This window comes from Schistocerca cancellata, chromosome 1 (genome assembly GCF_023864275.1).
Source record: "Schistocerca cancellata isolate TAMUIC-IGC-003103 chromosome 1, iqSchCanc2.1, whole genome shotgun sequence".
NCBI lineage: Eukaryota > Metazoa > Arthropoda > Insecta > Orthoptera > Acrididae > Schistocerca > Schistocerca cancellata.
Genome location: NC_064626.1, coordinates 1,137,765,660 through 1,137,783,641, shown reverse-complemented (window position 1 = coordinate 1,137,783,641; position 17,982 = coordinate 1,137,765,660). Strand labels below are relative to the sequence as shown.

At 43.5% G+C, this 17,982-nt stretch overlaps 1 protein-coding gene across 2 annotated transcripts in view; it reads left to right on the top strand.

The window, feature by feature from the left end:
• Positions 1-17,982, top strand: part of LOC126092783 (caspase-1-like) — a 159,124-nt gene that overhangs the window by 52,431 nt on the left and 88,711 nt on the right. The window contains exon 2 of one of the 2 annotated variants that reach the window (XM_049908514.1): positions 12,506-12,628. The exons of the other annotated variant lie outside the window; for it this stretch is intronic. Within the exon in view, the coding sequence (XP_049764471.1) occupies positions 12,552-12,628 (77 nt within the window). The 5' untranslated portion in view covers positions 12,506-12,551. The remainder of the gene's footprint in view (positions 1-12,505; positions 12,629-17,982) is intronic. 2 annotated transcript variants of the gene reach the window in all.

Genomic DNA, 17,982 nt, shown 5'->3' with positions numbered 1-17,982 from the left:
GAGTTGGGTGCCTTAGGAATTCACACACATCTGAGCATCTAATACGCATTAATGTAAAAAAAAGTTCTACACTGCAACTGTCAATCATAAAAGACGGATAAAAGATTGTTGCCACATTTGGGAAACACGATTATAATGAATTCTCAATTAAAATTTTGTAAAATTGCAGTTCAGTGGCTCGTGATTTTGCTGTCAATAGCAGCAGTCACATTTATTTAGAGCAGCTCAGCTAACTACACCAGTTCGTCATCTAGGTTTTCTTCCAAATTGTCTGGGTAAGCACTGATGTTAACTGGAGTTCTTTCAGTATCTCCTCCGCTGTTGTTGTTGTGGTCTTCAGTCCAAAGACTTGTTTGACGCAGCTCTCCATGCTGCTCTATTCTGTGCAAGCCTCTTCATCTCCGAATAACTATTGCAACTTATATCCTTACGAATCTACTTACTGTACCCATCTCTTGGTCTTACTCTACGATTTTTACCTGCCATACTTCGCTCCAGTAGTACTACAGTAGTGCAAGTTTATATGCCAACTAGCTCTGCAGATGACGAAGAAATTGATGAAATGTATGATGAGATAAAAGAAATTATTCAGGTAGTGAAGGGAGACGAATATTTAATAGTCATGGGTGACTGGAATTCGAGAGTAGGAAAAGGGAGAGAAGGAAACATAGTAAGTGAATATGGATTGGGGCTACGAAATGAAAGAGGAAGCCGCCTGGTAGAATTTTGCGCAGAGCATAACTTAATCATAGCTAACACTTGGTTCAAGAATCATGAAAAAAGGTTGTATACATGGAAGAACCCTGGAGATACTAGAAGGTATCAGATAGATCATATAATGATAAAACAGAGATTTAGGAACCAGGTTTTAAATTGTAAGCCGGCCGCGGTGGTCTAGCGGTTCTAGGCATGCAGTCCGGAACCGCGCGACTGCTACGGTCGCAGGTTCGAATCCTGCCTCGGGCATGGATGTGTGTGATGACCTTAGGTTAGTTAGGTTTAAGTAGTTCTAGGTTCTAGGGGACTGATGACCAAGGGCGATGTACTTGAGGACAATTTTATGGAAATGGAAGAGGATGTAGATGAAGATGAGATGGGAGATATGATATTACGTGAAGAGTTTGACAGAGCACTGAAAGACCTGAGTCGAAACAAGGCCCCCGGAGTAGACAACATTCCATTAGAACTACTGATGGCCTTGGGAGAGCCAGTCCTGACAAAACTCTACCATCTGGTGAGTAAGATGTATGAGACAGACGAAATAACCTCAGACTTCAAGAAGAATATAATAATTCCAATCCCAAAGAAAGCAGGTGTCGACAGATGTGAAAATTAGCGAACTATCAGTTTAATGAGTCACAGCTGCAAAATACTAACGCGAATTCCTTACAGACGAATGGAAAAGCTGAAAGAAGCTGACCTCGGGGAAGATTAGTTTGGTTCCGTACAAATGTTGGAACACGTGAGGCAATACTGACCCTACGACTTATCTTAGAAGAAAGAATAATGATAGGCAAACATACGTTTCTAGCATTTGTAGACTTAGAGAAAGCTTTTGACAATGTTGATTGGAATACTCTCTTTCAAATTCTTAAGGCGGCAGGGGTCAAATACAGGGAGCGAAAGGCTATTTACAATTTGTACAGAAAGCAGATGGCAGTTATAAGAGTCGAGGGGTATGAAAGGGAAGCAGTGGTTGGGAAGGGAGTGAGACAGTGAGTTCTAAGGACTCCGACTTTTTTCTAATTAACTCCTCACCCGAAATCGATGAAACTGGCGTTACTTCTCGTTGTAATCGCCCTGCAGACGTACATATTTTTCACAACGCTGACGCCATGATTCCATGGCAGCGGCGAAGGCTTCTTTAGGAGTCTGTTTTGACCACTGGAAAATCGCTGAGGCAATAGCAGCACGGCTGGTGAATGTGCGGCCACGGAGAGTGTCTTTCATTGTTGGAAAAAGCCAAAAGTCACAGGCTAAAGGAAAGATGAAATCGCAAAAATCTAAAGTTGTGGAAACAGCTAAAAAATATTTTATACGATTTACTTGCTATGTGTAATTTACAACATAATCAAAAGAAAGTGAAACCTCGCTTAAGAATCATCTTCCATAATGATTGATTACTAAGGCTAGTCGCCGAAGTGGCGTCCATTTGAGCGACTTGCACCAGACTCGTGAGTAGAATAATATGCAAAGAATTTCTTTACTTAAAATGTTTTCGCTTAACTAGTCTGTTAACCGTTCTTTTTTTTTCACTATCGCACGGTGAATGGTCTGTCTGTTTATTGTGGATAGCCACAAGTTTAACCATGACCCGCTTTGTAAAGATAGAGCTCCGACAATATCGCGGTGTATTGGTCGCGATAGGCCTCGAAACTCAATTGTTGGCAGGCCCTCGCGGGCCGGTTTCGGCCCGCGGGCCGAAATTTGGACACCCCTGCTTTAGAGGTTATCTGAGTGGTATCTATCACTTCTTCTGTTCTCATCCTCCTCCGGGTTATGAACTACCACTGCTGCTTCTACATGTTGTAGTCTGCTCCCTTGTCTGGAATACTGTCGTTAGTTGTTGGCTTCAAATGGCTCTGAGCGCTATGGGACTTAACTTCTGAGGTCATCAGTCCCCTATAACGTAGAACTACTTAAACCTAACTAACCTAAGGACATCACACACATCCATACCCGAGACAGGATTCGAACCTGCTACCGTAGCGGTCGCGCGGTTCCTGACTGTAGCGCCTAGAACCGCTCGGTCACCCCGGCCGGCTGTCATTAGTTGTGTTGGTTTCGCTCTCCGTCCGTTACAGTGTCGTATCTGTCGTATCTGGCTTGACTCTCCCGAGGGACAAGCAACGTGATCCTCTTTTGAGTCGAAACTGTGTGTGTCTGTGTGTGTTGGGGCTTGTGGACACTCAACGTCGAGGTCGTCAGCGCCCTGACACACATTAAAAGAAACGAATGTCGACAAACTTAGTAAAATGGAAGCATAAACGCAAAGAAAGCGGGAAAAGTTGCAAAATGCTGTATAGGAAAATAAAACGTAAGGAAAACGAGAAAGGAGTGTCAATGATGCCATAGGAAATTGTCACTGGCTGGCCATTTACGTAAAATATGGGCGAGCCAGTCATCCTGTGAACAAATTAAGAGCCTCTCCCTAAAATCTTGGTAAAAACATTGGACAAGTCACAGAACTCTAAAACTTTAACCACATTCGTCTGAGTATTTCCTAAAAGAGGTGGCAGATCCGCTGGCAAGTCAGCCGCGGCCGGCTGGCCAGAAATTGAAACGTAATCCAATAAAACGTGGCGCACAGTGACCTGGACGCCACAAGTACCACACATTGGAGGGTCCTCTCGCCGCAGCAGGAAGCCAGGCGTCATAGAACTGTGGCCCATCTGAAGCCGAGTGAGGAGAACCTCGTCCCGTCTACGGGGCTGGAAAGATGTACAACCACACACGTGTTGTGGGCTTGACTAAACGGAGCTTATTGTCAGCCATTTCCAGCCATTCATCCTCCAACCGACGCATGACTCGTGAGCTCAATAGCGAGGTGAGTGCGTGCAGGGGGATGGCAAACTGAAATACTTGCGGATCGACACACGCCTCTTTGACTGCGAGATCTGCCCTTTCGTTCCCAGCAATGCCGACGTGCACTGGAACCCAGCAGAAAACCACCTCCTTCCCCAGTGGTTGTACTTTGAGGAGGCCATCCTGGATGTTCTGGACTATTTTATCTGCTGGAGACTAACGTTGCAATGAGTGAAGGGATCTTAGTGAATCGGAACAGACAAGAAATTTAGGACGGGAAGAGCATCTCATCTGCTCCAGTGCCCGCAAGGTCGCAGATAATTCTTCATCAAAGGCGGTAAATGCTTGAGGCAGTCGGACCTTGAGGACAAGATCTGGAAAAACAACAGAGCAACCAACAGAATCCTCCTGTTTCGACCCATCCGTAAAAACAGCTACATAGTCGTGATGCTCAGATAAAGTGGCAGAAAATGTTGAATTAACTAATCCCAAGATCCTTTCTCTCTTCTTTACAGTCCAAAATGTCCTCCTTTTCATTAGCACTAACCTCATGCCTGAATATCCCTTCCCGCACCTTCTTTTCACTGTCTATCCTGGCATACATTGTCTGACCTTCTCCACTGTCGGTAACGTTTCTCGCCTACTGGTTAATACTCTGAGCACATCCCTTCTCAGAGCAGTACGCGTTCCGTAACATCTGTAACTCCACCCTTGTCAGAAAGTTGCACTGCATGGCGTATATGCAGTACTCACAAATGACTTATCTGAGTATGAGGATTGCAAATTCAGTTGCTAATACGCTCAGTACTCTGTTTAGCGCTACGGTACGATATGCACGATCACAGAGATTCACTGCCTTTATTCCTTGAAACGTAATTGATCAAATGTTTCCCGTTAAATTAAACGTGACACGAGAAACAAAAGTTCAGTCCTTCAGTAGCTTCCGACCGATTGCCAGTGTGTAAGTATTCAAACCTATTACTTCTTCAGCAACCCCTTATGACACTGGATAAATTTTCACACACTATGGCCGAGCTGAAGATAATTTTTTTCCAGTTTATCACAAATACAATACCCCTTATTCCTTCTGCTCGCAAAAATTCCTCTGTAAAATATTCTTACGCCAACCACAGTCATCGTCTGTCTCTAACTCGTTGCTTCTCTCACAACACTCCTTACTTCATTCTTCCCGTGTAGAACCATGCACAGCTTCGCATTCTTGTGTTGTGTGTACGTGCTATTTACACGTTCAACAGATATGCTGTTTTACTTGAAAACAAGGCGCTCCGTGTCCAGTCAGACTGCAATGGTTACGTTTCGTGGGTCACAAATATTCTACTCCCCGTGAGCTTCCTCCGAACAGATGCAAGTCTGGTTGCGTACTTTCACTAAACAAACTAACCTAGAATGCGGGATGTTGTGACATCCTATTAACGCTCCCGAAAAATCTTACGCTGCCGAAACAACAAAACAATAATTTTCTATGTTCCCCACTCAACAGAACAACAAAAAATTTTTCTCGTGAGGGTTTCCATTTACACAATAAATTATTCACAAAATTCGCATATGCAACACATACAAAATTTCCGCAACGCTGGTGTTCAATTTTGATGTATCATCAGATGTGGAACAGAATCCATAAAGCTATGAATTAGAAACTGTAGGAAGGAATGTATAAAGATTAATAATATGCTCATTCAGGTGTTAAAACTACTGTGATACAATGTTGTCTCTTATTTAGTCACCAAGAACGTCATCAATGATCAATAACAACTGAAATTAAAAATTCTAACTGAGCAGGCTCCCCGGTTTATGCGAATCCTACTACTATTTCTTCTGACAGTGTACCAGGAGATTCTGGATTCTAATCCTGGTATAGAGTTCGGCAATTTATGCAAAATCCCCACTTTGTGGCTTTGCCTCCCCAATCCACAAAAGTAAATGTGGGATGACCACTTCTCTAATATCCACCCTAAGAATTTACATGTGCAAAGTCGTAAGTGGACAATGCGATATTAGGCCCTAGGCATAGGGCGTAAAGTGGGAGATTTGCATAGTAATTAGTGTGGTAGGATGATGTCCAACATAAACAATCTTTCATTTAAAAACTATTTGAAGACTTGAAATAAAAAGTAACGTATTTCAGGAACATGAGTTTTAAGTATACTACGTAATTAATGCTCATAATTGCGCTATTAATGTACTGTGTTTTACAGTAGAGAATAGTATGGATCTAACTTTCAAAGGAACTTACAAATATTGTATTTCAATAGTATGAAAAACTTACTGAAAGTGGAAATGCAGTGAAAACCTCTAAGTGCGATAGTTCCTACTCACTAAAAAAGAAAATATAGGTGATGCGTGTTCTTTCTGACATGATGGGAATCGTGCTAGGGTTGTCTGTGCAGTTGTGGTGACCACTGCGACTGGATGGCGTAATAGTCAGTGTATCTGCCAAGTACGCATGAGACCCCAGTTCGTATCCCAGTGCGGTACAAATTTTCAATTTGCCCGATTGATTTAAATCAGTGTCCACTGGCAGCTAATGTCTTTAATTCCTCTGTGTCAAGGTAATGAAAAGTCATTCTGCTTTCGTAAAACTGTATGTAGTCGTTATTTGTCTGGCACTGCATCATTTCTGTCAAACCTTTCTTCTCTTCTTGACATGTGTGAATTGAACCATCCAGGAGTAATAGTTGGCATTTTATTGACGACTTCTACTCTTACAACTTTTTTAGAAATATAGATTCCTTCTCAGGCCTCCTGATCTCAAACGCATGTTGCTTATGTTTGTCTAACCACAGCCACAGTACTTTGAATATGTTTATATCTGCTGTGTTTATATTACAATCTCCTGGATTCTCGAATTCTAAGAGTCACATGCATTCGTGTTCTGGCGATAAATGGTTTTATTTGTCTTCATTGCTTTAATAAATCGGTTACATCTTTTCAAATAAAAAAAATTGGTACCTTCAAAAATGGTTCAAATGCCTCTGAGCACTATGGGACTCAACTTCTGAGGTTATCAGTCCCCTAGAACTTAGAACTACTCAAACCTAACTAACCTAGGGACATCACACACATCCATGCCCGAGGCAGGATTCGAACCTGCGACCGTAGCGGTCTCGCGGCTCCAGACTGTAGCGCCTAGAACCGCATGGATTTAGTACCTCAAAAATAAACATTCTGTCCAGTTACGGTGTAGGTTAGCGATAAGTCATGAGACTTGCCTCCTGCGTTGGACGAGCTTTTGCAGGAATACATATATTACTTGAAGTTATGTATTTATTCCTTTCATGTTTCAGCTTTTTCCTCATTGCTGCCACACTACCTAGCCGTTTCTTTCCACTCAAATTGTTACAAACACCTGCATTATGTAGTAATGAAGAGTACCCTTGCGTAACATAGAGCGTTTCACGTGTTAACAGCAGTGGCTATTAAATCGCATACCATATGTTGATTACATCAGATGCTACATTTCATTCATTGTAGTTATTGGGTTTTCCATGTAGATCCCATTTCACACAGAACTTCAAAATTCCCTATTATGGCACTTAGAGCTTTTAAATTTTAAGATTTCGATTTATTTCATAAAAACATTTATTATAATATTCATAAGAAAGACACAGTTAAATGTTGATAACTTGTACCTGTAAGAACTTTGTGATTATAGACTGTAATGGACAAAAATATTACTCCACTACCTGCCAAAATTGGGCCCAGTTAACTCATATCCCGGTCTGTGACTCAAATTTAAACACACAAATTCCGTCCGATAAACCCAGTGACTTGAAGCTTGGTGACTGAGTAAGTCAATCATGTGCTCAACACAGGAACGGTCAACGGGAGACCTGAAATTTTACAAGTCCCGAACAGAATGCACTAAGTATCCGGTGCCACCTTTTAATGATTACCATAACTTTGCCGTGCGCCGAGATGAATGCCGCTGGCGTGGAGGTAGCTCTCCAGAGAAGAAGATGGCGTGTCACCAAATACGCAACACCGTCTTGCTTTCCACTGATCGACTTCCGCCCTTGAAACTCTATAGACTACTTTTCTTTTGCTCCCGCCTTTATCCTTCTATTTGCGCAGGGTCGGCAGGGTTAAATACGGATTTGGCATGGTTAATTGTAAGGGGTGGCCGGATGCCCTTTCTGCCGCCACCCAATACCCCCCGGAACGGAATTAGTGTACCCCAGCTGTCTGCGTCTAGTGCAAATCGTGAAACAGTGTGAATGTGTTTCAAATGTCTGCGAGTCGTGTAACTGAGGCGGGACGTGGGGCCCAGCCCGGTATTCACTTAGGAGGATGTGGAAAACCGCCTGAAAACCACATCCAGGCTGGTCAGCACACCTGCCATCGTCGTAAATCCGCCGGGCGGATTCGATCTGGGGCCGGCGCGCCTACCAGAGTCCAGGAAGCAGCGCGTTAGCGCTCTCGGCTACCCTGGCGGGTAAAAACTCTATAGACTACCACCGACCGAAATCAGCCTGCTAATCTCCATAGCCCCTCCATGAACCATGGACCTTGCCGTTGGTGGGGAGGCTTGCGTGCCTCAGCGATACAGATAGCCGTACCGTAGGTACAACCACAACGGAGGGATATCTGTTGAGAGGCCAGACAAACTTGTGGTTCCTGAAGAGGAGCAGCAGCCTTTTCAGTAGTTGCAAGGGCAACAGTCTGGATGATTGACTGATCTGGCCTTGTAACAATAACCAAAACGGCCTTGCTGTGCTGGTACTGCGAACGGCTGAAAGCAAGGGGAAACTACGGCCGTAATTTTTCCCGAGGGCATGCAGCTTTACTGTATGATTAAATGATGGCGTCCTCTTGGGTAAAATATTCCGGAGGTAAAATAGTCCCCCACTCGGATCTCCGGGCAGGGACTACTCAAGAGGATGTAGTTATCAGGAGAACGAAAACTGGCGTTCTACGGATCGGAGCGTGGAATGTCAGGTCCCTTAATCGGGCAGGTAGGTTAGAAAATTTGAAAAGGGAAATGGATAGGTTAAAGTTAGATATAGTAGGAATTAGTGAAGTTCGGTGACAGGAAGAACAAGACTTCTGGTCAGGTGACTACAGAGTTATAAACACAAAGTCAAATAGGGGTAATGCAGGAGTAGGTTTAATAATGAATAGGAAAATAGGAATGCGGGTAAGCTACTACAAACAGCTTAGTGACCGCATTATTGTGGCCAAGATAGATACGAAGCCCACACCTACTACAGTAGTACAAGTTTATATGCCAACTAGCTCTGCAGATGACGAAGAAATTGAAGAAATGTATGATGAAATAAAATAAATTATTCAGATAGTGAAGGGAGACGAAAATTTAATAGTCATGGGTGACTGGAATTCGAGTGTAGGAAAAGGGAGAGAAGGAAACGTAGTAGGTGAATATGGATTGGGGCTAAGAAATGAAAGAGGAAGCCGCCTGGTAGAATTTTGCACAGAGCACAACTTAATCATAGCTAACACTTGGTTTAAGAATCATGATAGAAGGTTGTATACATGGAAGAACCCTGGAGATACTAAAAGGTATCAGATAGATTATATAATGGTAAGACAGAGATTTAGGAACCAGGTTTTAAATTGTAAGACATTTCCAGGGGCAGATGTGGACTCTGACCACAATCTATTGGTTATGACCTGTAGATTAAAACTGAAGAAACTGCAAAAAGGTGGGAATTTAAGGAGATGGGACCTGGATAAACTGAAAGAACCAGAGGTTGTACAGAGTTTCAGGGAGAGCATAAGGGAACAACTGACAGGAATGGGGGAAAGAAATACAGTAGAAGAAGAATGGGTAGCTTTGAGGGATGAAGTAGTGAAGGCAGCAGAGGATCAAGTAGGTAAAAAGACGAGGGCTAGTAGAAATTCTTGGGTAACAGAAGAAATATTGAATTTAATTGATGAAAGGAGAAAATATAAAAATGCAGTAAATGAAGCAGGCAAAACGGAATACAAACGTCTCAAAAATGAGATCGACAGGAAGTGCAAAATGGCTAAGCAGGGATGGCTAGAGGACAAATGTAAGGATGTAGAGGCTTATCTCACTAGGGGTAAGATAGATACTGCCTACAGGAAAATTAAAGAGACCTTTGGAGATAAGAGAACCACTTGTATGAACATCAAGAGCTCAGATGGAAACCCAGTTCTAAGCAAGGAAGGGAAAGCAGAAAGGTGGAAGGAGTATATAGAGGGTCTATAAAAGGGCGATGTACTTGAGGACAATATTATGGAAGAGGCTGTAGATGAAGATGAAATGGGAGATAAGATACTGCGTGAAGAGTTTGACAGAGCACTGAAAGACCTGGGTCGAAACAAGGCCCCGGGAGTAGACAACATTCCATTGGAACTACTGACGGCCTTGGGAGAGCCAGTCCTGACAAAACTCTACCATCTGGTGAGCAAGATGTACGAGACAGGCGAAATACCCTCAGACTTCAAGAAGAATATAATAATTCCAATCCCAAAGAAAGCAGGTGTTGACAGATGTGAGAATTACCGAACAATGAGTTTAATAAGCCACAGCTGCAAAATACTAACACGAATTCTTTACAGACGAATGGAAAAACTAGTGGAAGCCGACCTCGGGGAAGATCAGTTTGGATTCCGTAGAAATACTGGAACACGTGAGGCAATACTGACCTTACGACTTATCTTAGAAGAAAGATTAAGGAAAGGCAAACCTACGTTTCTAGCATTTGTAGACTTAGAGAAAGCTTTTGACAATGTTGACTGGAATACTCTCTTTCAAATTCTAAAGGTGGCAGGGGTAAAATACAGGGAGCGAAAGGCTATTTACAATTTGTACAGAAACCAGATGGCAGTTATAAGAGTCGAGGGACATGAAAGGGAAGCAGTGGTTGGGAAGGGAGTAAGACAGGGTTGTAGCCTGTCCCAGATGTTATTCAATCTGTATATTGAGCAAGCAGTAAAGGAAACAAAAGAAAAATTCGGAGTAGGTATTAAAATCCATGGAGAAGAAATAATAACTTTGGGGTTCGCCGATGACATTGTAATTCTGTCAGAGACAGCAAAGGACTTGGAAGAGCAGTTGAACGGAATGGATGGTGTCTTGAAGGGAGGATATAAGATGAACATCAACAAAAGCAAAACGAGGATAATGGAATGTAGTCGAATTAAGTCGGGTGTTGTTGAGGGTATTAGATTAGGAAATGAGACACTTAAAGTAGTAAAGGAGTTTTGCTATTTGGGGAGCAAAATAACTGATGATGGTCGAAGTAGAGAGGATATAAAATGTAGACTGGCAATGGCAAGGAAAGCGTTTCTGAAGAAGAGAAATTTGTTAACATCGAGTATAGATTTAAGTGTCAGGAAGTCATTCTGAAAGTATTTGTATGGAGTGTAGCCATGTATGGAAGTGAAACATGGACGGTAAATAGTTTGGACAAGAAGAGAATAGAAACTTTCGAAATGTGGTGCTACAGAAGAATGCTGAAGATTAGATGGGTAGATCACATAACTAATGAGGAGGTACTGAATAGGATTGGGGAGAAGAGGAGTTTGTGGCACAACTTGACCAGAAGAAGGGATCGGTTGGTAGGACATGTTCTGAGGCATCAAAGGATCACCAATTTAGTATTGTAGGGCAGCGTGGAGGGTAAAAATCGTAGGGGGAGACCAAGAGATGAATACACTAAGCAGATTCAGAAGGATGTAGGTTGCAGTAGGTACTGGGAGATGAAGAAGCTTGCACAGGATAGAGTAGCATGGAGAGCTGCATCAAACCAGTCTCAGTACTGAAGACCACAACAACAACAACAATCTCCATAGACTGCCCGTGAATACGGATTGTTACTGATGGAGGTCCAGCCACAAACCTCCATGGGTCGCCCCTGAATGATAAAAATTTTAGTTTCCGTTTCTGCCCTGAACTCTTTTTTTTCCAACGAATAATGTCTGATGCAAAATTACAAAACACTGTGGCCCAGTATCGAGGTTTCCCTCCAACATAGAGAGTCCCTCCAAATCAGTGCATCATCTTCAGATGCCAATCATATCGCACAAATCTCTCCTCCTGCTAATAAAAGTACGCTCCAGCTCTGTGCTTGTAACGTCACACTCTCGAAGATCAATCTCTCGTCTTTGCCCTGGTGGTGTTAGTCTCTCATCAGAGGGCCCCTGGGATAAGGAAACACTGTTGGCAAGGCTAGTCCATTATTTTGGGCACCTCGTGTTTTCTAAAGTGGCTAGTAGCTATCTACAAAGCCACTCCGCGAAACATGAGAAAGTATCCCTGAGCAGCGGCTCACGGTACCTCTCCCCCTCTGGAAGCCCACTCACCTGCCTGAAGTCGTAAAGCAGGCAGTGCTTAGCGACCCCCTAGGATTCTGCCACAGTCCCATTTCCAGGTCGGTTAGTTGGTTGATGCGGGGGAGGGAACCAAACAGCGAGGTCATCGGTTCCATCGGATTAGGGAAGGATGGGGAAGGAAGTCGGCCCTGCCATTTCGCAGGATCCATCCCGCCATTTACCTGAAGCGATTTAAGGAAATTACGGAAAACTGAAACCAGGGTGGCTGGACGCGAGTTTGAACCGTCGTCCTCCCGAATGCGAGTCCACTGTGCTAACCACTCTCTCGGTCCCATTTCCAGAAAGTCAATGCTTGTTCCTTCGGAAAGCCTGCAAAGTACCGTTCTCCACAATATCTCTACTCCATCACTTTGTGTCCTCCCACATACGCAAAAGCATTTAGAAAATAGTGAAACCTTCACCATGTTAAAGAAAGGAATTTACATTATTACATATGGTGCAATACTAGCGGTCACTCTGGTCCAAGATCATTAATAAATATTTTCTTATTGCAATCTCCAGCATTTTGTTCTCTAAATTACTAAGGCGATGTTAAAGTTAATGAAAAAGACATGAAAATTTGCCTGCTGTGTTTGAAAAGTCTTACAGTGATGGGGTGTAGATTTGTAGCATTTATGTTTCTGTTTCTCACTTGTTGCAGAGCAAACCAGTGAACACAGAAGAAACAAGGCTCGGAACCGATACAGATGGCAGATGAGCACTTTCTTGGAGGCCTCTCTGCGCCTATAGTCGTGGTGACCAAACAAAACGCTCGGCCCGAACAGTTAGTTAATTAATCTCTCTGATGATGAGGCAGCAGCTAGACTGTCTAGTGATTTTATGGTGTCCATTGTGTATTAACACTAGTTAATACTATATGTTCCATGAATCAAGTTCGTAAACTTCTAATATGGCACTGAAGTAGTCACTCATTTATATGATTACTAAAATTTTCTCTTTCAAGATGGGCCGCAGAAAAAATGTTCAGAAAAAATAGAACATCTTCAACAACTAGAGATAGGACGCTCATATTCACAGGGCATGTACATTGTATGTCCTACAGAAATGATTAGCATTTCAGTCATCTCGGTTCAGAATGTGTGCTGTTGCCTACTAGGCACAGGGTCCGCAATGGGCCCCGATAACTTGTTCCATGTGTGATAGCATCGATGCGCATAAGACGCGAATGATGTGCTGTGGCACAGCCATCCATGCTGCATTCGCCTGGTTCCAAAGTTCATCTGTGGTAGTTGGCATTGGGTCACAGCACTGCACCCATCGTTTCACCATATCTCACACATTTTCGGTTGGCGACAAGTCTGGTGATCTGACGAGTCAGGGCAAAAGGCTGACTTCCTGCGACACCAAGAAGGCACGTGTTCGTGAAGCAACACGTAGTCGTGCATTGTCTTGTTGAAAAATGTCGTCTGTTGTGTTGCACATTAAGGGTATGGCAACAGATCGCAGGATCATTCACGTAGGCCACATTGTTCACAGTGCCCTGGACGTGCACCAACTGTGATTTGTGGTGTACCCAATAGCACTGCAGTTGGCGCTGTATGTCTGGTGCATATGCAGTCGCTGTGATACCGCTTCTGCTGTCTGCAGTGAACCAAAATGTGGCCATCATTATCGAACAAACAGAACCTCGATTCGTCCAGAAACACCATGTGAAACCATTCTTGTCCCCAGTGACGTTGTTCCCTACACCATTGCCGTCAAGGATGTTTCTGCACATTCGTCAAATGTAAGCTCAGAAGTGGACGACACCACATAACCCACGCCCTAATAAACGGCGACGGAGAGTCATCCCAGATCGTGTATGATGTCTCCCACTGTTTGTGAGGTAACGGGCGAGTTGTGGCGCCCTGGAAATTCTAAGTTCGGAGTTGGCGTGGCCGCGCTGGGGCCTCTCGGCGGGCGGCGGCATGTCGGCGGCCGCACAACGGCCGGACCACGTGCTCCATCAGCCGCATGGCTGGGAATTCCATGGTGACGCTGTGTCGAAGAAGGTGACACGCCGGGAGTGCCAAAGATGGTGGACTTTGTCAAACAATCATGGCAGTCATTTCACAGTTCATATAGAAATTAATAGTAGCCAGATATGTCATGATACCCCAAAAATAAACATGTACATTACCATCGTTTGCACGACGATTCTGATGGTGTAATCAGATTTTCAATATCTTTATTAATTTAAAGTTTAGTATCTTACTGTAAATTATACAAGTACCATCCAGCAACGAATTTCCAAAATCTAAACCGTTCATCCGATTTTGTCGATCGACGTCTCTTTGGAAAGCTATTAGTGTAAACCTAAATTGGTGTAAATTACAGGCATGTAACTTGAATAGTAAATGATTTATTGGAGGTCAAAGTGGCCGATTACTATCGATCGCGTCAGGCTATAAGTACTCCACAGTTATACGAAAAAACGGTAGCAGCAAGCTTATAAATATATTGATTCACCCATATCTTTGTTAATATCCGATATAAGCTATTCATGACGAAACTGGTCAATTATTTACTGTGTCTTAGAAAGCACAGAGACATTAGGCTCCTGACCTACCTTTTGCTTCCTTTCTTTTGATGTATGTCTATTTAATTGTTTATGTATTTAATAAGGTGTGTTAGAGCATGTTTATGGTCCACCCGTATGAATATTTATTTAATTTCACGTTATTTAAATGTAAATCCAATATTTCGAATGTGTTTCATTATGTTTCTGAATGTGCGTTGGCTTGAAGACAGGGTGGGAGCGCTCTAGCCAATCACAGCGTTCGTGAATGGGGAGACAGGATGGAAGTGGGAGAAGAGTACGGCACAGGACACGGAGAGGTCCAGGACACGGGAGGTGCTGGACAGTACGGTGCTGGACGGAGAGTCACGGAATAGACTTGGAGTGTGGAGCAGTTTGCGCGTGGCCGCGGGAGATAGAAATATTTCGTAGTGCCGACTTGTGCACATGTGACTTTTCCGTGGCTTACGCAATGAAGACGTAGTATGCGTTTGGCAGCGAATATCTCGCGAGCTATGTTGTTGCTCATAACTAATTACGTGAAGTAGGAATCTATTGTTTCCCTGTTATTCAACTTATATTTTATTTAATTGCTGGACCATCGACACCAATAAGTACTGCCATTTGCAGTAGCTGAGACATCATACCTCCCCCCATTAATTCCTCTTCCCTGAATTGCTGCTAGTTACACTTTCGCGCTCTGATTTCGAATTAACCGGCTCACTTCCGTTTCCAGTATTACACATACTAAGTGACTGTTTTCTATTCGCGAGATCTATCAATGGAGCTTGAACTTCAGGGCCAAACACTATCTCACTATTTGCGCAGGCACTTATCTGATCTGAGGTGGTACCCTCTGCCATGGTGATGCCGTCGTTTGTAGTGGAAATCGACACTGAGGACTTGTAACACCATAGCTTAGACATTGCATACCTTTTATTGATTCATTTAGCTTTCTATTTTGTTCAACATCCCATCGTTGAACGTTGGTAATTAGTGTACGATTAATTCGATACTGTAATGAAGTATAATCTCTGTAATGATCTTTTGTCTTCCTCATCTAATATCTTTGGTTATCTTTAAAATTAAATAATTTTATTTAAATAATTTTGTGTAGACTACCAATATTTGCAAATGTTCTGTTTTATTTAAAATGTTTGTTTGCTGTTATGTAAACTGCTGACCTTCACTTAGAGTTATCAGTTGTTTTGTATGTAAAAGGTGTTGTGGTTCCCTTCGGAACGGAACTGTGTAGCGCGCGTAAATTATGGTTGTCCTAGGTAGAAAAGGTGGAACCAAGAGTCAGTCGGGGATGAGCTACCAAACTATCAACTGCTCATTTAAAAGTTGTGTATTGTGCTGGTTCCAAGAGAGGCTTTTCCTGACGCTTTCCAATGCCTCGGATGGATGGATAAAGAGCTGGAACTATTCTGGAATTGGTATCTATCATCGCCACAAAGAAATGACAGAGTCCAGCAATTCTACCTGCAAATTCACCTACCAACGTGCAATCGCCACCACATTGCGCAATCACTGTAATGGAACACTATAGTAATGTACAGTGAAGGATCAGCTCATTGGATGTTTTAGTGTGCACAAACATAAGGTAACTTATACTCGAACTCTTATACCTACCTTGACTTTTTATCCCTAGTCACACAACCACTTAGGGCCCTTACCATGCTAAAGTGGCAAATAATATCAGTACGATTCGAACAGATATGGGTACAATGAGGACTGAAATAGGTTCCGCTGTGAAAGAGGAAGTTTACAAAATTATGGGTAACCTTGAAAACACAGTTGATGATAAATTAAAATGTGTCCCAGTGGATACGGGGATAATAGCAGATGAAGTTGTAATAGTAAAATCTAAAATCGAAACAGCGGAAAAAGATCTTGGGGAAAAAATGGATAAGCTACAGATTGAGCGTGGAGGCAAGGGCTTAAGTGACTGTATAAAAGCGTCCCAACAGGCCACACCGGTTATAAATAGTCCCTGGGCAAATACCGGATCTATAAAATGTTATACAGTCGACGGAAGATATCACCCAGTAAATTTCTTGGCTGCGTGTAGAGACGCTTTTGTTCACGGCATGTCGGACGAAGTGAGAACATGTGACTATTGATGGTGATCCGTCCATTGGGTGGGGCCGATAAGCTCTGCGTCCTCTGAGAGGAGTAGGCCATGTGCCGGCACCATACCTCATCCTCTCTATTCTCTCATCATCTGAACAAGGCACTACACACACACACCCCTTACAGTCGTTGGTTTTACATTCCAAACCTCTCCGCTGTGTCTCATGAAGTGAGAGCATGTGACTGTTGATGGTGATCCATCCATCGGGTGGGGACGATAAGCTCTGCGGCCTCTTTGATGCTCTTCGAGAGGAGTAGGCCATGTGCCGGCACAAGATCTCATCCCCTCTAATCTCTCATCATCTGAACAAGACACTACGCTACACTCAGACCCCTTACAGTCCATGGTTTAATTACCAAACCTCTTGGCTGTGTCTCATGAAGTGAGAGCATGTGACTGTTGATGGTGATCCGTCCAACGGGTGGGGACGATAAGCTCTGCGGCCTGTTTGATGTTCTTCGAGAAGAGTAGGCCATGTGCCGGCACCAGATCTCATCCTCTCTACTCTCTCATTATCTGAACAAGACACTATGCTACACACACACCCCTTACAGTCCCTGTTTTAAATACCAAACCTCTCGGCTGTGTCTCATGAAGTGAGAGCGTGTGAATGTTGATGATGATCCGTCCAGTGGTTGGGGACGATAAGCTGTGCGGCTTATTTGGTGCTCTTCGAGAGGAGTAGGCCATTAGCCGGCACCAGATCTCATCCTCTCTATTCTCTCATCATCTGAACAAGACACTACGCTACACACACACCCCTTACGGTCCCTGGTTTAAATATCAAACCTCTTGGCTGTGTCTCATGAAGTGAGAGCATGTGACTGTTGATGGTGATCTGTCCATAGGGTGGGGACGACAAGCTCTGCGGCCTCTTTCATGCTCTTTGAGAGCAGTAGGCCATTTGCCGGCACAAGATCTCATCCTCTCTATTCTCTCATCGTCTGAACAAGACACTACACTACACACACACACCCCTTACAGCCCCTGGTTTAAATACCAGACCTCTCCGCTGTGTCTCATGAAGTGAGTGCATGTTACTGTTGATGGTGATCCGTCCATCGGGAGGTGACGATAATCTCTGCGGCCTCCTTGATGCTCTTCGAGAGGAGCAGGCCATGTGCCGGCATTAGATCTCATACTGTCCATTCTCTCATCATCTCCATCAAAGACACTACGCTACACACACACACCCCTTACAGTCACCTACACTTAAAAGATACACGTATGCACACAGATCTCTTATTTCGCGAAGGAAAAGTGCCTGCGGGCGCGAAGTATGGGGAAACCCTTTCCAATTATGCTGCTGAACCTACCCTTCTGGGTCTCCCAGCCATTCGTGCCATTCGACTTTACTTTATAAGCTCTATTCCCCAGTTCGGAAATTCCTGAATAACAATAACTTTTTTCTAGTTCTCGGTAAAATTTTTTTCAGGGGAAACCTTTATGTGGACATATCTTTGACATTGACTTCTGAGACTCT